Source organism: Sinohyriopsis cumingii, chromosome 19, assembly GCF_028554795.1.
Source record: "Sinohyriopsis cumingii isolate HCF-2022 chromosome 19, ASM2855479v2, whole genome shotgun sequence".
Classification (NCBI taxonomy): domain Eukaryota; kingdom Metazoa; phylum Mollusca; class Bivalvia; order Unionida; family Unionidae; genus Sinohyriopsis; species Sinohyriopsis cumingii.
Window position 1 is genome coordinate 52,675,160 of NC_142979.1, and position 23,952 is coordinate 52,699,111.

General features: G+C 35.4%; 1 protein-coding gene across 5 annotated transcripts in view; it reads right to left on the bottom strand.

The window, feature by feature from the left end:
* The window catches only part of LOC149775705 (uncharacterized), a 222,168-nt gene that overhangs the window by 184,550 nt on the left and 13,666 nt on the right, over nucleotides 1–23,952 (bottom strand). For all 5 annotated transcript variants that reach the window (XM_089943708.1, XM_089943709.1, XM_089943710.1 and 2 more), the window contains exons 2-5: nucleotides 16,763–16,993; nucleotides 8,554–8,645; nucleotides 3,717–3,787; nucleotides 2,914–3,028 (exon numbers count right to left, since the gene is read on the bottom strand). In XM_089943708.1, the coding sequence (XP_089799834.1) occupies nucleotides 2,914–3,028; nucleotides 3,717–3,787; nucleotides 8,554–8,645; nucleotides 16,763–16,993 (509 nt within the window). The remainder of the gene's footprint in view (nucleotides 1–2,913; nucleotides 3,029–3,716; nucleotides 3,788–8,553; nucleotides 8,646–16,762; nucleotides 16,994–23,952) is intronic.

Sequence of the window (23,952 nt, forward strand, 5' to 3'; positions counted from 1 at the left end):
CATCAACAACTACGAACTTGAGGTAGTCAGTCAGTTCATGTACCTCGACTCTACCATCACCAACAACCTCTCGCTCAATACTGAGCTCAACAAGCGGATTGGAAAGGCATCAACAACTCTCTCCAGGTTGTCATAGAGAGCGTGGAAGAACAGCATGCTGACCCTGAACACTAAGATTTCCATGTACCATGCCTATGTGCTAAGTACTCTCCTGTATGCCAGTGAAACCTGGACTCTGTATGTCTCACAAGACAAAAGACTGAGTGCCTTTCACAAGCAATACCTCCAATGCATACTCGGGATCACCTGGATCAAGCAACAAGCACGGAGGTCCTGGAATGTGCCAGGATTCCCAGCATGGTCACACTCCTCTGCCAACGTCGCACAGATGGCTGGGCCATGAATGTCGGATGGGTGACAGACAGATTCCCAAAGACCTTCTTTATTTGAAACTTGCCTCTAGCAAAAGGTCAATTGGATGGATACATATCTGCTTCAAGGATGTCTGCAAGCATGACATGAAAGCCCTTGACATCGATGTCAACACCTGGTAAGAGCTTGTTCTAGACAGGTCCAGCAGGCGACACGCTCTGATCACTGGCCTGAAAGCTGGTGAGGACAAGCTATGCTTGCCAGCTGATGAACAACAATCTCAGAGGAAGAAGCAGCAGCTCCAACCCACACCAGACTCAACCACCAAGTAAAGCAAGTGCAGCAGGGACTGCCACTCCCATGTTGGGCTTCATAGCCACAGCAGATGCTGCACAACCACCAACTGGGACATCTCTCATGGGCGCACTTCAATCATCTCTCAAGACTAACGGATGCCAACCAACCAACTATTGATCCTCCATCGATCAGGGTCACAAAAGAGTTTCATAATTTTATACTAAACCTGAAATGGAGATCGAAATAGCTGATGTTGATTCGCTGAACCAAGAAAGTGCTGAGGAGAAAGAGCAATAAATATTACTGCCTGAATGAAAAGCTTTTTATTCCCTCGGTTTAACTAAGAACAGTGTTAACTTTGCCCGAGTTTCAGGAATAAGAGGCCCTCAACTGAAATATGCTATCAGAGACTTTGATATATTAGTAAATACTGTACTGTGAGTGCAAGGAATGTTAGCTAAAAGCTGAAAAATATTTGATATTACACTGCTTGAACTAAATAAAGAAAAGGTTCTGATGATTGATAAAACTAACCTTGTAAAACAAAATTTCATGGTAATGGTGGATGATGAATTGAAAAAGTGTTATGTTGATAAATCCACAGTCTCACAAGGAAATTTTAACGAAATGCTAGAATCTTGCTCTCTCATTATTGGTAAGGTTAATCTGTACTTATTTCATCATGATGATGAAAGCTATATAATAGCAAAGCTGAAATTTTGAAAATATCTCTACAGGTGGCTGTGTAAAGAAATCGTCAAGTGCCTTCATTGTGAAATCAGTTGATCACGAATGATGTAAAATTCCAGCAAGTTATTAATAGCGCATTCGTTTTAACAAGGTAGAATTTTTAGATTGGTTGTTACAGTAAATCTCTTGCGATTTCATATACATTTTGTGTGAATATAAAAAATATCTCAGTTTTGTGTGTAAATTATTGATTATTTTGTAAAATCCAAGGGAGTTATTAATAGCACATTTATTTTATTAATCAGGCGAATGACCTACAAATCTCAGTGATTTATTAATAGAGGATTGGAATTTTGTGACAACGATAGGTATAGTAATTTTGTGTGAATGTTAGGAATAGTAATTTTGTGTGAAATACAGATATAAATCTCTAGCAATTTCAAGTAAATCCTGCAGTAGTAGACTATAATGAGCGTTTTTCAGCCAAACCCTATTTTGTATGATGACTATTTAATGGTAGGTCCTTGACAGGTAATCAATAATGAAATTGATGATGTTGCCTCAACAAAGTTGTTTTCATTTTTGTTTATACTAACATGGTGGGGGTGGGGGGGGGCTGGGAGGGTGTAATCATGCTTTCATCCTAATACAAAATAGGGTTTTGGCAGAAAAACCTCATTATAGTCTACTACTAAGTCATCAAACAAAGTTTAGTCATGGTATTTGGCACAGAACTTAAATAAGTTTATGCAAATTGTTTTTCTGGCTTTCAATCATGTGACCATGACCTCAGACCTTTTGACTCCAATCTGCAAACTTTGGTCAAGATAGGTGATAACAAACCCAAAATATCATGCAGAAAGCATTTTACTTATTGTGACCTTGATCTTTGACCACAAAATCAATAGGTAGCTTTCTTACCTAAAAAAAATGTCATCTGCAGAGTTTGTCAAGGTACCTGTTATATAAGTCAAGTTACTTTGTGGAAACAGTTTTTGTTCTTTCAGTCCCTGTACCCTGACCTTTTACCTTTAAACCAGAAATCAATAAGTGTTTTATCCTTGTTCTAATTGCAAAAACTACTTACTTAGAGTTTGGTTATGGTAACTGGTGGAACTAGAGTCACTGCAGAAATGAAGAAGGGAACAGACATATGTCATTAAATGAATTGTCTTAGCTTTGTAATGGCTCATTATGTGCATGATGAGAATCGATCAAGGCAAACATAAATGCAAATGAAAAAAACAAATCCTAATGCTAATTATCTATGACTGTTACCTTGACCCCAAGGAAAAAGGAGCATGAAATCATGTTGTAAAATATATTGTTTAAGCTTCATTATGAATCATAACGGTCAAGCTTCATAATAACAACATCCCATGAAGGGGTTTAGGAAATAGATGGAAATCAAAAACCCTAACAACTGTTGATGCTACCCACTGCTGGAAATGTGACTGCTATGTCTCACTTCCCACTAATGTTGGTTCAACAAAGATATAAAAATAATGAATTCCAAAAAGAAAAAAAAGAAATTAACTATATACTATTACAAACCTTCTCCATGAATTTGGTGTCTCTAAAGGGTGATGTATCAGGTCTGTCTCCTCTTTCATGACATATATTGCAACCATAGAGCACAAACTAACAAATGCCACATCACTAACAATCCCTGAAAATCAAACATCAATTTCTGAAAAGATTTTGTTTTACTTTTTCAAGAAAATGTTTCATTAAATACATTGAGTAATTGAACTAAATTCTCACTTCTAGATAACACCTTCAGTAAAAATAAAAAATTTGGTACAAAGATAAACATAATGACTTTAATTGAACTGTTTGTATTGGACACACAAAAAAAACATTTCCTTCCAATATTATTAATTAATCTATTAAAATATTCAAAAATAATTTTTAACAAACTGACTGAAATATTAAATCTTTGCAGTAGTTAAAAAAATGTAACATATAATTCTTAAAATTACATTCCAATGGTTGCTCTACTGTTAAATCTATCAATATTTTTGCCAAAATCAAATCTCATACACCTACAGGTACCTTAACTGAATGTGAAAAAAGAATAAATGCCACAAAACCAGTCAATAAAGCAGACTATGACCAAACTCTATAGAATTCCTGCAAACCTGTAGAAGTCAGGCCTAACAGCAAACAACATAACCCCTGTGCTGTCATTGAATAATGCAATGACAGATCAGGGTTTATGCTGTTGGTTCTGCTTTATTGATCCTAACAAACTGCATAGACCCAGATCTGGATCTGTGCAGTTTGATCTGACATGTGAGTACATACGGTAGTTCCAGTCCCTGTGAATCAGTTTTAACAAGAATTTCCCAACAAACCTTCCTGTGACATCCACATCATGTTGTGAGCAGCCAGCATAAAACTTGAACAGATCACAAACAGCAGCAACCTGTGTATATGTTTATAATAAAAACATCAAAAGTTTGTACTCTACAGTGATATCTCAACATAATAATAATGATGATGATGAGTTAATAGAGAGCTTAATCTTTAAAATAAAACGCTCTAAATGCTTCATAACATCAAGTTAACACAAAGGCATAAGAAGAGTTTGCTTGCAGGCAATATAATAAAAAAAACTGTCCCACAAACACTACAAAGACAAATGAATTATTACACCAAATAATAACATGAAATATGTACAAAAATAACCTAAAAACCAAAAAAGGGTTAATAGTATAGCTTTAGTCTAAAAAAACTGGTAAACAGACAGGGCCGTAGTGAGTTATCATGGGCATATGGGTAAGAAACACCCGGGCATCTTCTAGTTCTTGTTCAAACAAAATGTTTCTTTCAATAAAATTAAAAAGTGTTCTTCGGCCCAGGCCCCCTTATGGGCCCTGGGGACATATCCCTGGTTGCCACCCCTCCTTGTCAGCCCTGTAAATGGATGAATGTCAAATCTATTCTTGCTGGTGGAAAAGATGTGTCTTGTGAGCACTCCTGAATGAGAACATGTCCTCTCTGTGTCTGCGATCAAGTAGTAGTTCATTCCAAGTAACTGGGCCCTGATAACCAATGAACATTGTCCACAGGACTTGGATTTTACCTTGGGAATTAGATTTTACCTTGGAAATACTAGGAATATAAGTGACAGATGATGAGCTTCCAGCAGGAGTAAACTCATGGGTGAGATCAGAGAGGTATTTTTGGAAGAGGCAGCCAATGTAATTTAACAGAGAGATTATGTGTTTGATTCTACTGCCAACATGTAGCCAGTAGAGTTTGTGAAGTGGGGTGGTATGATCAGTTCTTGGTGCTCCTGGAATGATCCGAGCTTTTCTGGGAATGTCACTACATTAATTCGTTCTGGTAAATGTTGGCTTGACATATTCCTTGTCTTGAATCATGATAAAACAGTACTATGGATGCCAAACAACACTGCAGACAGTGAAGCAAGATATGGTCAATTGTATCAAAGGCTATGAGAACACAATCAATAATCGGAGTGAAAGGCCAGGGGCTGATGTTGAGGCCAAAGGGAAGAATGGTGAACTGATAAACTGTGTCACGGTAAGCAAACAAAAATCCCCGGAGAAAATGGACATGACACAGGCATCAGATCATGACTGATGGCATATTCATCCGATCAAACGGAGAGGTGGATTTAACTCACCATCTCATTACTGAATTGGTTGAGGTGACTCCATTTGATGGTGGGTCTCAACTTGCTGTTTGCTTTAAAAAAAAAACAGTTTGAGTAGAACTCTGGGCATTGCAGCCTATGTACAATCTCCACTGCCATTTTTATTATAATGAGCCACCATATCTCCTTTTGTAGAAAACATCCTTCTCCTGATCTGAAGGTGTATTTGTGAAGAGGAGAGAGGAGGAGGGGACTGTTGATAAATGAAATCCAAAGCCTCTGCGAATGCCCTGGATTAGCTCTATCCCCCCCACCCCCGCTGGAAGGTGGTACAGAAGACAGTTTGGCTATCACCGGTACCAACCACTCGAAAGGTCTGACTGAACAGACAGATTTCTCACTCAGATCTCAGTCACAGAAAGGGCATGTCACCGACTGTATGTTTGGATGGACAGGTGTGTGTGTGTGTGGTGTGTGTGTGATTTTGGATTTTTAATGTAGCTTTAACAAGTTTTCAGTCATATTGCTATGATGTCTGCAGTGTGACAGTTTATAGTGATGTCTAACACTGGGGCATCATGCTGCAGACATGAAGTATGATGTCTCACCCAGTCACATTATCCTGACACCAGGCCAACCAGTCCTAACACTAACCTCTTAATGCTGAGCGCCAAGCAAGGCAGCCATTAGTACCATGTTTGTAAGTCTTTGGTATGACTCGGCTTAGATGACAAGATGACAATCACTCAGAGGGAGTATCAATTATGCTAAAGATGCAATGAGACATCATTACTGATTTGGAACAATAACAACATGCCTGAAAATGACAGTATTACTGTGTTAAGCAACAAGAAATTATCATCATGATGAGAATGAAAATAGGTTCTAAGATTCACTGATCATTATCATCACCAAGATCCCAAAAGAATGACATACTGCATATGATGACAGACCTTACTGCCATGGCAGGAAGTGACAACACAGGCATTGAAAGAATTATAGGAAACCATGGGATAGGCATCACTAATCAAAATGCAGAGACTTACTGAACTTCAGCAGATGTCAGGATTAGCCATTGCGGACACTCTATTTCCCCACAAAGAAATACACAACATGATGTAGCTATCTCCAGATGATAAAAACTAAGAACCAAACTGATCACATATGCATCAACTCAAGGTTTAGATTATATATACAAGATGCACATTCCTAGAGATCAGCTAATGTTGGAAGAGATCATCAGGAAAAGGGGAAACTCCTCAGGAAAAGGGTAAACTCCCAAAAATTATAAGTCAGAAAATCCAGACAGAGAGAAATAACTCTGAAAGACTGAAAGATAGGGAAATACAGGAGACATCTATCATTGAACTAAAAACTCGATTAGAGGTTCTTCTACCCCAGATGTCAAAGATGTGGGAAATGGAGAAAGGAAGTCCACTGAATCAATATGGGAAAACCTATGGATATATCTGAGTTGCAGCAGCTGAGGATACAAGAGAAACAGGAGTTAAAGAAGGATAAATGAAGAAACATGAAAGAAAGTGTAGGCAAGAAAAATTGCAAAAATGAAACTCCTGAATGTGAAGACAGATGCCACCTATCAAAGCAAAGGAAGAGCATATAATCACTGTCAAGGAGCTTAAGAAGTCTGCATGACAGGACAAACATAGAGGAACTTGCAACAACTGCACAAAGAGCTGCCCCAACTGGAGACAAATCATGAAAAAGATGATTGATGTCATCAAAAGCATCCATCAAAAAAGTAAACATGTAAGACTACTCATAACAGAAGACGAGCAATAAGCAGAGTATTTCAAACATGTTCCAAACAGACCACAGGCTATAACAATGCCTCAGTTCCAAAACAATGATAAATATACTCTTGAAATCAAACAATACGCAATGACAAAAAAAGAAATAAAAAATGCCATTATAAATTTTAAATACAATGAAGCAGCTCAGGAAGATAAAATCATAAGCAAAATTCTCAAGGCCATAGACACGAACATGCTGGAATGTTTGACCAACCTTTTTAATAACACAATGGAAGAAGAAAATTCTCTCACAGTGGAAGAATGGTATTATAATTAAACTCCCCAAGAAAGGAGATCTCTCTGACTGCAATAACTGGCAGCATATCACATTCTTGTCTGGAAAACAATACTGTAGCATCCTCGAAAATCAATTAAAAGAAGGAATTTAAAAAAAAATTCAAAGAAAAGCAGACTAGTTGTCAATTCTGTGGACTTCCAAAAAGCATTTGATAGTCTCCATAGACCCACATCATATATCAATATAGGGTACCAGTCTCCATAGACCCACATCATATATCAATATGGGGTACCAGTCTCCATAGACTCACATCATATATCAATATGGGGTACCAGTCTCCACAGACCCACATCATATATCAATATGGGGTACCAGTCTCCATAGACCCACATCATATATCAATATAGGGTACCAGTCTCCATAGACCCACATCATATATCAATATGGGGTACCAGTCTCCATAGACCCACATCATATATCAATATGAGGTACCAGTCTCCATAGACCCACATCATATATCAATATAGGGTACCAGTCTCCATAGACCCACATCATATATCAATATAGGGTACCAGTCTCCATAGACCCACATCATATATCAATATGGGGTACCAGAAAACCATCATCAGGATCATTAAAGCCTTACACAATGAATCTAAACACACAGTTTACATAAATAATAGACAGTCAGAAAGGTCAATTTTGACACCAGGGTCAAACAGATGCATCCTATCTCATCTACTTTATATCAGTCACCAATAGGGGTGGGTAAATTCTGTAGTACACTAGAGTCACAAATAGAGGTAGGCGAGTTCAATAGTACACGAGTCACAAATAGCAGAAAGGATTTTGTTATCCGATATCCAGTGTATTATATGCCTGATTTCTTACACATCTGTACACTAAACATTAAAATTCAATAAAGTACCATTTTATGATAACTGCGGATTTGTTATTTCTTGAATATGAGTGTGTGTGTGATTAGAACTTTTAACGTAGCTTTAACAATTTTTCAGTCATATCGCTACGATGTCTGCAGTGTGGCAGTTTATAGTGATGTCTAGCACTGGGGCATCATACCACAGACATATATCTTGATATCCCACTCAGTCATATTATCCTGACACCAGGCTGACCAGTCCTAACACTAACCTTTAAATGCTGAGTGCCTAGCGATGCAGCTGTTAGTATCATTTTTCTAAATCTTTGGGATGACTCGGCTGAGGTTCGAACCCATGAGCTCCCTCTTCTGAGGCGGACGCTCTAACCACTAGGCCACCGGAGCAGTCTTGAATATGTAAATAGTGGATTGTTTATCAGTGCAAAATATAATAAAATAGTATTATTGTTTAATTTGAACTAGTATTCTTGCCAATTTTATTGCTCCAGATGCCTTTTTTTTACATAACATACTGATAGTTTGCATATAACAGCCAAATAACAACAGTGGTTTAATTCTTATGTTCTGGTTAATACATGTTTTCTTAAATTCCAATCTGCTTATATTATAATCTTACCAGAACTGGTAGTTGGACCCCTCCTTGTAGATAGTCAGACCAAGTGACACCATCATGGCATAACAGAAGGCAGAGAAAACTGTTAGAAGCACCTAGAATTCAAAACATACACATAGTTGGGGTTAAATGTAATTTCTATGGGCAATTTATACGGATATGCCTAAATGAATGACTAGCACCTCAGAATGAGTACTCCAATGTTGACACAAAGGCTGAATGAAGTGCTCAACATCTACTGATAAGAAAGATGTATGTAACTTACACAGTATAAAAGACTTGGAATTACCAAACTCCATTATATCTGAAGCATCCACAGAGAGAGAGAGAGGGAGAGAGAGAGATAGGGAGGGAGAGAGAGAGAGAGAGAGAGAGAATGCAAAATATGCAACCAGAGTTATTTTCTCACATTACCTAAAACATTTGACATTCATGGATATCAGATATCGGTACTCCATTTTCATACTTACCACTCTATTTTCCTACAAAAAATGTTTTCTCATGATTCCATTTGTAATAACTTTTGTATTTTTAGAAACTTATTAGCTTCCAATTCCAAATGAAATATCAAATCAAATTAGATCCCTTGTAGAATGTTTTTCTTTAGAAATATAAAATCAAAGTAAATCCCTTGCAGAATGTGTTTTTTAGAAATACCAAATCAAAGTAGATCCCTTGTAGAATGTTTTTTTTCAGAAACATCAAATCAAAGTAGATCCCTTGTAGACTGGTTTTCTTAAAAATATCAAATCAAAGTAGATCCCTTGTAGAATGGGATTTTTAGAAATATCAAATCAAAGTAAATCCCTTCTAGAATGGGGTTTTTGGTTTCAAATTTTTTATCTGAATATAAGTTTTTGCTAGTAGCAATACTAAATTACAAAATTTGACTAACAAAATTCCCTTAAACCTCCAAATAAAATAAGATTTTTAAAAAGCTTAAAACCTACTCCAATCTCAGTTCTATAAAAACATAAAACCCAGCACCAAAATTGTTTCACAACAACACAGTTGCAAAACAAGTTTTCATTGCTTTTTCTTTACTATTACAGAAAGAAGACTGCTTATCAGGTACAAAACCTATTTTGAATAAGTAACTATTGGCAGCCAGTAGGTTATGGTTAGTTCTAAACTGAAGCCGCCATAATTTTGTATAAAAAGTAATTTTATATGGAACTGAATATACCTTATTCCACCAACCCCTATCTTTTGTAATGTCAAATTTAATAAAAAAAGATATCTACAGCTTTGGGGCACTGACAAATTACTTTACTAAACTATGATATATATCTGTACATCCTTGTCGATTCATAAGTAGAACTACAATATTCTTCAGGAAAAACGGATGCATTTTTTTCTTCTTCTCATATTTTAAATTTCATCTTTTTAAATATAACTTGATTGTATTTATAATACCATAAAACAATCTTATCTGAGTGAAATATCATATAACTCGCAAAACTCTTTCATACGATAAATATAAACCTTGTTCAGCAAAGAAATGTTATATAAATTTTAGACGCTTTAAAAGCCATGATTTATAAAAAATAAATTGGTCTGTGGTTAAGTAATTATATTTTTATTTTTTAGACAACTTTATGTGAAATTTCAAAGAAGTCTATCTTTTCTGATGGCTATCAATTCTTCCCATGCTAAAAGAACATCCTTATAAAACTCATTTTTTCCAATATATTTGGAAAATTGCAACACTGGCAAATTATTTAATTGAAATAGAGTATACTGGTAATATCAGACCTCATATTTATTGTAATGGAAATCAATTATTTTCTGCCATTCAGAATTATTATGCAGTAAATGCATTAACAAGTTGTTTTCTTAAAGATTTTATTAAAGATGCTGGATGTTTCATGTGCAATCCACATCCTTCTAACTTATTAACAAGTGTTGTTCTACTTATTTTATCAGGTCTCTTATTCCACATAGATTTATAAAATATCTTTTGAATTACAAAACTTGCTGTTGGCAACATTAGGAATAAATGTGCCAATTTAGACAAAGCCACTGATTTTAGAACAATTCCCATATATTATTAATTTTTTTCAATTCCATTTCTCTTAAAGTTCTCATATATATCTTATATCTTGTAGTCAGATTTAATTTCCACAAACTCTTCTGTACTGATAGATAACTTGACACCATGTAAAGAGAAATTAGAAACCCAATCAAATCCTAAATTTGAACAAAATCTGTGTCTGGGAATAATTTAATGCCCCATTTTCCTCGCTTCACTTTTGTACAATGATGCAAACAAGTCCAATGCTTCTACCATAGCATACATTGAGTTCTCAGATCCATCAAATTAAAAAGATGTGTCACCTGCATACTGTGCAAGTCTATTTTCATATCCATTTATACATATGCCTTTAATATCATTATTGGTCCAAACTATAACTCCTAACATTTCTGCTAATAGTAAAAACAAATGCAAATGGATGTTCCACCTGACAACAACCATGTTCAATAACAAAAACCAGTGACGCAAAATCCATTTTGTACATACATGTATATTTAAAAAGTTGTTGCCCCAAAAATCGTCAACATTATTATTTTGATGCCAATTTTTAAAAAATGTCACCAGAACAAGTAGTGAATATTTTCCCCAAGTCTATTAATGTAGACAACAAGCAATACAGCCATAATATTACAAAATAAATAATTACATGACTGTTTTGTACTACTTCCATGGTCTTTGCATCCTACATCACTGTCAGTGCTAGGTATGACTGTTGACACCAGAAATAAATGAATTATCAAATGTGAAAAATCTACTTTCCCGACATCTACAGTATCTCTCTCTCTCTCTCTCTCATTGTTTTAATAGAAACATCAGGTATTAAGCAAATCTATATTATCATATGTGGCTTCCTTTCATGGACCCTTTGAATGTCTCCACTCCAAATAGATGATTGTATGTACAAATTAAACAGCCAAAAAGGTTGCCGCCAAAATATTGCCAGATGGTATATTTTGTTGACAATAAGGAAAAAAAATTGCAATTTGCGACATTGATGAAGCCGAGGATGATCCCTGTATATATAATTTTTTCCTAGCAAAATATGTTTCTTCAAGAATATTTACCCAATCAAAATACCTCAGGAGAGCTATTACTACCTTGCAAATCCTGCCCTCCCAGATACTACTTTTAGCTAAAGGGAGCTAAAAGTTGTCTGCTGACCTATGTGGCAGTTGGGCAAAATGATCTCCCTTTAGGTAAAAGATTTGGTGGCAAAGTGTCAGAATACATCAGTTATTATTGGAACAGAAGGCAACTCCTTTGGATGTAACTGTGGGGAGGCTGGGAGGGTGTATGTGTATTATGACTGGGTAAGTATTCTCGAAGAAACATTCTACTAGGAAAATTGGTTTCTTCTTCAAATTCTTTACCCAATCATAATAATCATAATACCCAAAGAGAATAGGTAAGAGGTGGAGGGAGGTACATCCCCTTACCCTGGAGATATCATCTCCAGTCCCCTAAGGTATGAGACAGCTTCTAGGTAGCCCGACTGGAAGGGAATCCATCTATCTGGGCATGGCTCCAAATGGGAAATATATCTCCCCCCCCCCCATCCAGCGGAAGTCACAAAGTGTGACCTATTGAGCTGCAGAGATAGGTCCTACCAGATCGAATTGGACCTTATGGGATGACAGATCTCAAAGATAAAAGCTAGAGAATGTGGACTCCGATCTCCATTCCACAGCCTGAATGATGTCAGCGAACAGTTCCTATCTGATGCTTGGTGGTGGCATCTGCTCGAACCTCGTGAGCCAAAATGCATAATAAATTCTTTTGAGCTGGGGTTATTTCCCAATATGATGAACAAATAACCCCTTTACTTCATATCAGAAAATAGCTTTCCATCTTGGGCTAGGGAGTAGGCCAAGTGTCTGCAACCTATGGTACATGTACCAATGGTGGCATGCCAGAATCTTTGGAAAGTCATGCTGTATGAGTTGTAATTTTTGTTCTATATGTACGAAAAATAATAATTAAATTAAAGGGACAAATATGACTTGGTACACAGCACAACTGCTCAGAGAGGGCACAACAATTCTCAAAGGTTGCTAATGCCACTCGTATGCTGTGTTAAAAAAGGCTCTCATTTTTTTAAATATAAATTGTATTCCAATTATGTTTTAAAATTGCCTTTCCTAGATTGGTGTTATAAATTTTAACATTCTGTCTAGTGTCATGCTTATACATTTAAGAGGACCAAAACTGTCACAAGACCTGAGTGATTAAATTCTGAATTTGTCACTCTGTTTGCAATGGTCTATATATGGTATATATTACTCTTGCCTCCCAAGTGTCCTTAATGTTGAAACAGACAATCAATAGTTAGGGCTGGAGCTTATTTATTTATCAACTTACTCTAGTGCTGCTCAACAAGTGAGGCTTGTTTCATCATGGAAATGCCTGCGTAATAGAATCATAGTTACTAAGCTCTATAACCTTTAAAACAGAAATCGTAACACCACTGACAAATGCACTTGCTGAATTTTCAACATTGCCACTTTAGGATATTGTTTGTAATAACTATAAAACATCTTTCCTTCAAAGTCAATGACTTCAAGCCATGGATGATTATAAACCCAATATGGCTGAAACTGTCTCTTAATTGAGCCATATTTAACATTTTAGCTGCCAGAGAGTCAGGCTTATGTCGCTTTGGAGAAATTGTTACCTCAGTGTCAGTAGCAGCTTTGTTTTACATCTCCACTTTCAAGTGAATTTTCTTTTTCTGAATTCCTTGCAAAAACTAAAGTCAACATTTTATCCAAACAAGAAAGATCTTATTTACATCTACTTTTAATAAAGTGGTCATTACATATATTTTGTCATTTAAATGCAAACACATTTAGCATAAAACCATAACTGCTTCACTTCAAATGCATTACTGCACATTAAAGTTGACTTTCTGTGTAATCAAGTACAAAAGTATAGACTCATTACAGTCATTCAATCATTTCACAATGAAAAATGAACATTTATTTTGGTAAAGTACCTTACATTAATTTTATTGCATGACTCAGTGTATTAAAATCAAAGACTGATCTGCCCATGAGACTCTGACCAGAGTTAACACAATAAAACAGTCATTTAAAATGCTGGCTAATAATTTGATTTCCTTGCCCAATATGCAGTCAAGCAATAATAGAATGTACACACAGTTATCCACAACCACTTACTGTAGCTTGACAGGATGTAAATGAATAAATGGAACTAGATTCAAGCATTCAGTATGCCCTGATTGTATGAAAGGCTAGATAAATATATAAAATGATTAAGGCTAGATAAATATATGTAAAGTGATTAAGGCTAGATAAATGTATATAAAGTGATTAAGGCTAGATAAATGTATATAAAGTGATTAAAGTATGAAAATTGGTGCTTGCATGACTTGTTTAAAAGTAAGAAAACAACACATATCCTGGACTTGCCCTTTGGAAAATTTTACTTGCCCAACTTTGAAAATGAATAGTCCAGGATGTCTGGGTATGATATTTTATCAATCCTGCACATTCACATGTACAATACACAATTAACCTGTTGACAGTAATATGACTCAATATACAATACATGGTCATTAATATGGAAAGATTACCACTGAATAATTATATTTATTCCTACTCTCAAATGCAATTATGGTCATAAAGGATTTTCTGAGCAGGTTACTATGCACATATTGTAGGTCTAGCATGGATGAACATATAGTATAAACACAAATACTTAATGTTAATAAAGCATAAAATATAGGGTACAGTGACCTTCTTTGTAGTAGTAACCAAGATGCATCTAATTATCAGATGTCATGATTAAGAAATGAAATTTTTAACAAATTATTTTTGGCAAAGTCAACAAAGCAGGAAATATCTGTCACCCAGATTTTGTGCAAAAAGAATGCAGAATTTATCTATATATTTCCACCCTTCATTTTTTCAAGATTCTTGGTAGGATACTAGCTACGATGTCATAGCCTCAGCTTGATTTGTTGTGGTTGAGTCCTATCCTGTGGTCCTGTCCACGAGGTACGAGTAAGGGTACTAATATTAGTACTAGGTAGGATACCAGTAGCAAGAATACAACTTGCCAAAACTCACACGGTCATGAGTTAAATGAATAAACTTAACTAATGCCAGTAAAATATCAGTCACAATGAGCATGTTTTTGGATGGGTGTGGTAATAACATAGATGCAAATCAGTCACAATGAGCATGTTTTTGGACGGGTGTAGTAATAACATAGATGCAAATCAGTCACGATGAGCATGTTTTTGGATGGGTGCAGTAATAACATAGATGCAAATCAGTCACAATGAGCATGTTTTTGCATGGGTGCAGTAATAACATTGATGCAAATCAGTCACAATGAGCATGTTTTTGGATGGGTGCAGTAATAACATAGATGCAAATCAGTCACAATGAGCATGTTTTTGGATGGGTGCAGTAATAACATAGATGCAAATCAGTCACAATAAGCATGTTTTTGGATGGGTGTAGCAATAACATAAATGCATACCCTCATCAATTTCATAATTCTAGCATATGCCTGAGAAAAAAGCATCAAACACAAAACTGAACCAAGTCATCAAGATGTGAGTTTCATGATTTTAGATAGAACTGTATGTAAACAGCATGTCTAAAACCTATTTAGTCCTGAGCAAAAAGTTAACCCAAACCAATAAAATGTAAAATACAGATCACAATGACCCTTTCTGGTATGAGTGTAGTACTAAGAGAGATGTATAAAATCCTTTTTTGTTTGATAATTAAAGCATCAACAGCATGAACATAAATTTAACCAGTCAGTGATGCGAAATATGGGTCACAGTGACCTTTACAGATGGGGGTACACTACTCATCAAGATGCATTCTTTCACCAAGGTTTCATGATTCGAGGTATAACAGTATTATATAGTATGATAAAAAAACTCTCTGGTTGTTAGTTAATTGAAAAAACAAAACAAAGGCCAATAAAATGTGAAATGTAGGTTACACTGACCTTCTTTTATTAAATCAGCTACTTGGCTGATTCTGGTATGAACTGTGCTTGATATTGAACCCATATCTGTAAAGCATGAATTAATGGCCTATTTTTGTGATGAGGGTGTCATGAGGCATCAACTCACTAAGCTGCATGTTACTAGGTGTAATGGTATGGATACATGATGGAAAATATGTATTTGATCATGAAATGAAATGCACAAATTTAACTTAAGTCAGTAAAATGTGAAAAATAGGTCAGTGTGATCTTACTTTGTAGAAAGGATCAGGTACTAATAAAGATACATAAAATCATTTTGTTTGACAATTCTAGCATTAATAGACCTTGGGAAATAAACATAAAACGCAAAACGTAATGCTTGTCATTGATGCCTTAAATACAGGTCAGTGATGTATGGTACATTTGTGATGAGGGTGCAGTACTCATCATGATCAAAATTCACATTGTTAGCCCCCTAAATCCCCATCCCGATGGGGTAGGTGCCATGATACCCACTTCACACTGTTGAGTAGGATGTAGGAAGAAACAATACATAGTTGATATTCTGTAAGGGTGTACATATACAATTTTAATTTGTGTGGACCAATACCATTATCACTAGCTGGAACAGCTTACTGCTACTTTGTTGTTGTTGTTGTAGGGTTTAACGCCATTTGTCAGCACAAAATAGGCTATACATGGCGGCCAGTATGCTACTTTGTAAAGGTCAGCTGAAAACATGCCTTGTAAGAATGAAACTTTTGTACATAACCTATCAAACCTGTAAGATTTTAAATAAATGCGTTAGTGGACATGAAGCTCCTATTTGGAACAGAATATCCAGGAAAAGCTCTGCAATACGGAAAATTTGTCATCAATAGGTCAATGAAAATGTCTCATCTTCTAAATAAAATTAACAGAAAATCCTTGTAAATTTTAGGGCAAAGAAAATGAAATCCCTTGGTTGGACATAGGGTTGATGCTACATACATAATGAAGATCATAATAATATTCAACTTGTTTCTTGAACTTCATATCTGACAAACATTTTTCCCTAATATGCTCTACACACGAAATAGTTTTTTGAACACTTTCCTTTAGATTTACAATGCTAATAAAAGTGATCATAACACGCATACTAAAATTCTTTACTTCCAGTCTAATTTTTCAACATCAGCTAGTAAGTTATTATGATTGTTCTGTTACCTTCCATTTCCATGCTTCCTCCTCATCTTCTGCTATCATTTCGGTGGCCCTCTTACTACAGTGCATGACACAGTTAAGTGCCAGAATTACTTCAACTAGCTGAAGCAATGGTTCAGAGCACCAGAGGAGCTTGTCATACAACCAGACCACATGGTAAGGAATGGAATTCATTGGTACCAAACACATCACTATGAAAAGACTCCCAATGTTCAGGTACGGAATGATGTAGTACTGTAAAAGAGACAATGCAGGAATTTCAACTGAGGGCTACAAATTAATTTCAATAAGAAATTATGTTTTCATATGACAAAAATCACATTCATGGCCGAAAATTTGTTTTCCAGTTTTTGCTCTTTTTAGGGAAAAATAACCTAGGTTTCATGTTTGCTTAAACTGACCAAAATGAATAAAATGTCCAATTCTATTATTACAGTAGTTTCAAATAATGCAAAACCTTTGGCATTATGATAATGGACACTTGTATCACCACCTTCACAGCTCCCATATTTTTTGCTATGCATTATTCTAGTACAGTGAATTCATTTCTGTCAATGATAAAAATCTTTATGTAGTTTTACATCATATCCAAATCCAAGTGTATGTCTTCATTCCTATTATATCACAAACAAGACATCATGTCCAATATATACCATCTTCAGTGAACAAAATTATGACTATTCCCATACAAATTTATATCACACACCTGGTCATGCAACTAAAACAAGGTAAAAAATGGAACAAAGTTGGGTGTGATAACGAGTGTATAGCCAAATACATTTAAAATATTAGTTTGTAGTCAAGTCATCGAGCCATTTAATATTGAGTTATGTACAAAGATGTTCTGAAAATGTCTGACATGCTGACATTTAATTGAGGGGGGTGGGGGTGGGAGCTAACGTGAGGTTGTTAAAGTTCATCACCTTACAACAAAAGGTTTTCAAATGCTTTTGTTATACTTATTTTATTATAGAGATATCAGGCTGAAATTATCTATACTACATATTTGTGTCCTGGGGAATCTGAATCTGAGCTCAGATTTGCAGTCTCAGACATTTTGTTTTTAAATCTGATTTTAAGGCACCACTACTACATGGTCATCCATCAAACACACCAAATATGCTTGTACTTGAAAACTACACCTACAGGCAATGATACCAAATTTATTACATGTGAATCAAGTTTATTGTTAAGCTGTACATGGGGCTCAAACTTGAAACAAATCACAAAATGCAAAAAATTCTGTCCGGATCAGGTGGGGTGGCTTGACCATTTAGGCAATTACCTAGCATGATGAATATTTTTATGATCATGATATATAAATTGTAACTGTGCCAAATTTCAACTGTGTCTCAATGCTTTCACCCTTAAATTATTTTGTGTTTGTACCTCCTATTCCAAGCATTTTGAAATACTAAAAGGCTGCAAATAAACACCAAAATTCAGCAGCATTTTTTATATTAGAAAATTACTAAGTGAACTAAATTACTGATGTAGGCAAGAAATACAAACAGAAATATTTCAGTTATGTGAGCAATCAGTTACACATTAATTACAAATATTAATATGCTAGCGATTTCTCTTTACTCAGCATCACATCATGTGTGCAGTCTGTATGACTGAGCTGTTATGTCCCTTTAGTTCAAGAGCACTAATCAAACACATGACATCCTGGAATGGTACCCAGCACTGCACTCTACGCGATGCAGGAGGCCAAGTGAAATTTCCTGTAAGGCACTGCTTGAAGAACCTTATAAACAGTCCCCTTTGTACATCAGAGCATTCAATAATACTTCCAATATATCATTCCTTGTCATCACAATACTTCCAATATACCATTCCTTGTCATTACAATACTTCCAATATACCATTCCTTGTCATTGCAATACTTCCAATATATCATTCCTTGTCATTGCAATACTTCCAATATACCATTCCTTGTCATTTCAATACTTCCAATATATCATTCCTTGTCATCACAATACTTCCAATATACCATTCCTTGTCATTGCAATACTTCCAATATACCATTCCTTGTCATTTCAATACTTCCAATATATCATTCCTTGTCATTGCAATACTTCCAATATATCATTCCTTGTCATTGCAATACTTCCAATATATCATTCCTTGTCATCACAATACTTCCAATATATCATTCCTTGTCATTTCAATACTTCCAATATATCATTCCTTGTCATTACAAAACTTTCAATATACCATTCCTTGTCATTACAATACTTCCAATATACCATTCCTTGTCATTACAATATTTCCAATATAATATTCCTTGTCACTGCAATACTTCCAATGTACCATTCCTTGTCATCACAATACTTCCAATATACCATTCCTTGTCATCACAATACTTCCAATATATCATTCCTTGTCATTACAATACTTCCAATATACCATTCCTTGTCATTACAATACTTCCAATATAATATTCCTCGTCACTGCAATACTTCCAATGTACCATTCCTTGTCATCACAATACTTCCAATATACCATTCCTTGTCATCACAATACATCCAATATACCATTCCTTGTCATTACAATATTTCCAATATACCATTCCTTGTCATTACAATACATCCAATATACCATTCCTTGTCATCACAATACTTCCAATATATCATTCCTTGTCATTACAATACTTCCAATATACCATTCCTTGTCATTACAATACTTCCAATATAATATTCCTTGTCACTGCAATACTTCCAATGTACCATTCCTTGTTATTGCAATACTTCCAATATACCATTCCTTGTCATTACAATACTTCCAATATACCAATCCTTGTCACTGCAATACATCCAATATACCATTCCTTGTCATTGCAATACTTCCAATATACCATTCCTTGTCATTACTATACTTCCAATATACCATTCCTTGTCATTACAATACTTCTAATATACCATTCCTTGTCATTACAATACTTCCAATATACCATTCCTTGTCATTGCAATACTTCCAATATACCATTCCTCATCACTGCAATACATCCAATATACCATTCCTTGTCACTGCAATACTTCCAATATACCATTCCTTGTCATTGCAATACTTCCAATATACAATTCCTTGTCACTGAAATACTTCCAATATACTGTTCCTTGTCATTGCAATACTTCCAATATACCGTTCCTTGTCATTGCAATACTTTCAATATACCATTCCTTGTCATTACAATACTTCCAATATACCATTCCTTGTCATTACAATACTTCCAATATACCATTCCATGTCACTGCAATACATCCAATATACCATTCCCTGTCATTACAAAGCTTCCAATATACATTTCCTTGTCATTGCAATACTTCCAATATACCATTCCTTGTCATTGCAATACTTCCAATATACCATTCCTTGTTATTGCAATACTTCCAATACACCATTTCTTGTCATCACAATACTTCCCATTTACCATTCCTTGTCATCACAATACATCCAGTATACCATTCCTTGTCATTACAATACTTCGAATATACCATTCCTTGTCATTGCAATACTTCCAATATACCATTTCTTGTCATCACAATACTTCCCATTTACCATTCCTTGTCATCACAATACATCCAGTATACCATTCCTTGTCATTACAATACTTCGAACATACCATTCCTTGTCATTACAATACTTCCAATATACCATTCCTTCTCATTACAATACTTCCAATATACCATTCCTTGTCATTACAATACTTCCAATATACCATTCCATGTCACTGCAATACATCCAATATACCATTCCCTGTCATTACAAAGCTTCCAATATACATTTCCTTGTCATTGCAATACTTCCAATATACCATTCCTTGTCATTGCAATACTTCCAATATACCATTCCTTGTCATTGCAATACTTCCAATACACCATTTCTTGTCATCACAATACTTCCCATTTACCATTCCTTGTCATCACAATACATCCAGTATACCATTCCTTGTCATTACAATACTTCGAACATACCATTCCTTGTCATTACAATACCTCCAATATACCATTCCTTGTCATTACAATACTTCGAACATATCATTCCTTGTCATTACAATACTTCCAATATACCATTCCTTCTCATTACAATACTTCCAAAATACCATTCCTTGTTATAAACACATGCAATATAGTTTTCTAGGCTGCAAAGTATCATGGTGTGTGAAATCAGTACTACACCGGTAATCACTGTCATCTGCTTCTCACATAACATGACCCTGATCAAATCAGTCTGAAGATATCCTCTTCATCTTTAATTCCACTTCAGAGAATGGGTGCCTGCAACAGTCTTTACTTCAGCTTTATGCTCAGACAAATGAAACTTTGCTGCACTGCTTGCAAGACTATCAATAGATTCATATATAAAAAATTTCACTCCACGTTTTCAGCTACCCACTGAACAGCTGAGTTGGTGTCAAAATGTGATCTACTGTTGCTTTCAAAGTTGGCTTGAGCTAATAAGCACTTCATTGTACCACTGATGCCATCACATGGGCTCATGCCATGGATGCCAATCTGCTTCAAGTTCATGGTCAACTTTGTGGTGGCATAGATTAGTCAAATTCTTTAAGTTTTTGAATTGGCTACACATCCGGTATCAGGGTTGAAATAAATAAATATATACAGTGGCAATGTCACACTTGAGGTAATCTGAAATAAGGTAATCTGAAATAATGCATTCAATCATTCCAGCATTTTAATTCACCCTTCATCTTGTAAATTATATCACAATTGGGTTGAGTGTGGGTTGTGAGTTGTCCCAATGATGGCCTTGCACAGCATCTTGGACAATGAAGCTGTAGATTTCAGCAAAGTCCGGTAAGATAATGACTTCATCCTGACCATCTTCCTTCATTATGCTGATGTAGCTGGACTTTGGCAACATAAATGTGCTGATGGAGACCATCATATGCATATATGTCTATCTGTATTGACTCCAGGACTGAAACTTACACAAGCAAGATTGTCCCTTTCAGTGTGAACCCATTGCTTGTATACAATTACATTGTCACAGTCTTCAAACTTAATTCCACATCATCACTGCAGTAGTTTCTTATCCTTGAGATCAGAAACAGTAAGAAATCAAGTTTTTCAAGAACATGTCAAGTTATGACAAACCACATTTAGGCATGTCCCTATTTTACAAGAACTACCTGAAGCCATCTTGATGCTCTCACAATATCATATAATTTGTCAATGACAGGATGATTAGATTATGCTGATGATGCACTTATTCCCAGATAATGATTCCAGAGTTCTTGCAATGATTATGCAATACTCTTAAAAGGTGATCCCCACAAATTGGGCTAGACAGTATATTCATTACAGTGGTTAATTAAATCATTTGTGTCTAAATTGTGATTGCTTTTTCTTAGAATTAGGATAAAATAAAAAAATCAAACAAGTGTGGTTGTGAGAAAAGATAGGTACAGATATGCCAAATTTATATTATGTTACTTTTATGTATGTCACACAAACCCATCTAACTGACAGTTTTAGTGTCACATGTTGACAAAAGCAAACGAAGATTATGCTCACTGAGCAATACTGACTATGGAAGTTTAAGGAAAAGCACGTGTTCCCACAAAATACCCATGCTGTGCTGAAAAGCAAGTTGCTATGTATAAAAATTGATTTATTTTTTTAAAATAAAGAAGTCAGAGATAGACAGCCTGTCAGAGACAGAAGGAAAGTGTATCCACATGCACAGACTTTGTCAAGCATTCTGACCGGTACAGGTGAATGCTTAAAATGTGAGCATGAAAACCATAGGTATCATGTTGATTTATGGAACAAGAAAATACTGGTAGTAATGAATTGTGGCCACATAGAACATAAATTGTGTTGAATACATCTATATTACAGTGACTTATGGATAATAAACTGTGCAAAATTCAAGGCACTAATCTTCTCTGTGATATACAGAACAAGATGCACATGAGAAAATTGGACACTGTTGAGTTCCAGTTACAGTGTAATAATAGAACTAAACAACAGGGTACTGTCATTATGTCCATTTCAGCTATTTGCCCTTTTGGGTCTGCTGATACAGGTCACAGCCTCTATCCCCCAGGACTTGGCAAGCGAGCTGTACACTATGCACAACCTACGACTGTTTTAACAGTAATAATCTATGAAAGTGTCAAGTCATGAGGTTTATGACGTACATCAGAACCCAAATGGGCAAAAATGCCAAACACTACTCATACTATGTACAACCCATGGAATGATTAGCACACTTTTCACACTGTATAATGTTATCTTAAAACACCAGTCCGGTTTGCTAGTCAGCCAGTACTGGATCAATCAAGACTTGCCCCGACTATACAAATCTAATGCTGAGTGGTTACCATTGATGCAAATTGTATCAAAATGACTGATCTTGCATACATTTAAATTCAGAGAGTGATAAGCATTTTGATCTAATCTCCAATGGAGAGGGAAGGGGTAGAACGGCTTCTGTTAATAGCAAAAAACTTTATATTTTGAGTGAGCATGTTGAAAATATCAGCTTAGTCTATAATTACTATCTACGCTTACCGATGCACAAGCGTAAATAGTAATGGCTTATTTTTTTATACTAGCTTACAAAGGGAGGAGCCTCACATGTTTTCCAAATGATTTCTTAATGCTAAATACATTACTTTCATTTACACTCTCAATAAAAGCAACAGCCATGAGAACTAATGTGCTGAACTGTCAGCGATAAGATTCCAATCTAAGTCTATGGCAAATTTTTAGGACAGACTAAGTAGGGAGCCTAACAAGTCTGGCTGGTGAAATTGAAGGTCAAATCTGATGACTGTAAGGTTGATTTCACTAATGGATATGTAATACACTTAATTTTTTAATCAAATCTGAAACTGATTCAGACTGTGCACATTAATTGACAATAAGACCTCACAAGCTTACAATCAGCCACATCCAACAAATTTCAAAGAACTAATTCAAAAGTGCAGCTTGGATGGATAAAAATTCTTTTATATTAAAGAATAACTGTCACATATAATGGCAAAAATTAGATTCATGCTAACTGTAGTTTGATGAAGTTTAAGGAGGTTTCTAGAAATGGTATTAAACTACCATTCCACTGGGATATAAAGTCTGTAGCAGAGAAATTTCAATCACTGTATCATTTGAGAGCATCATATTGATTTATCAAAGAAGCTCAAAAGATGTTACATGTGT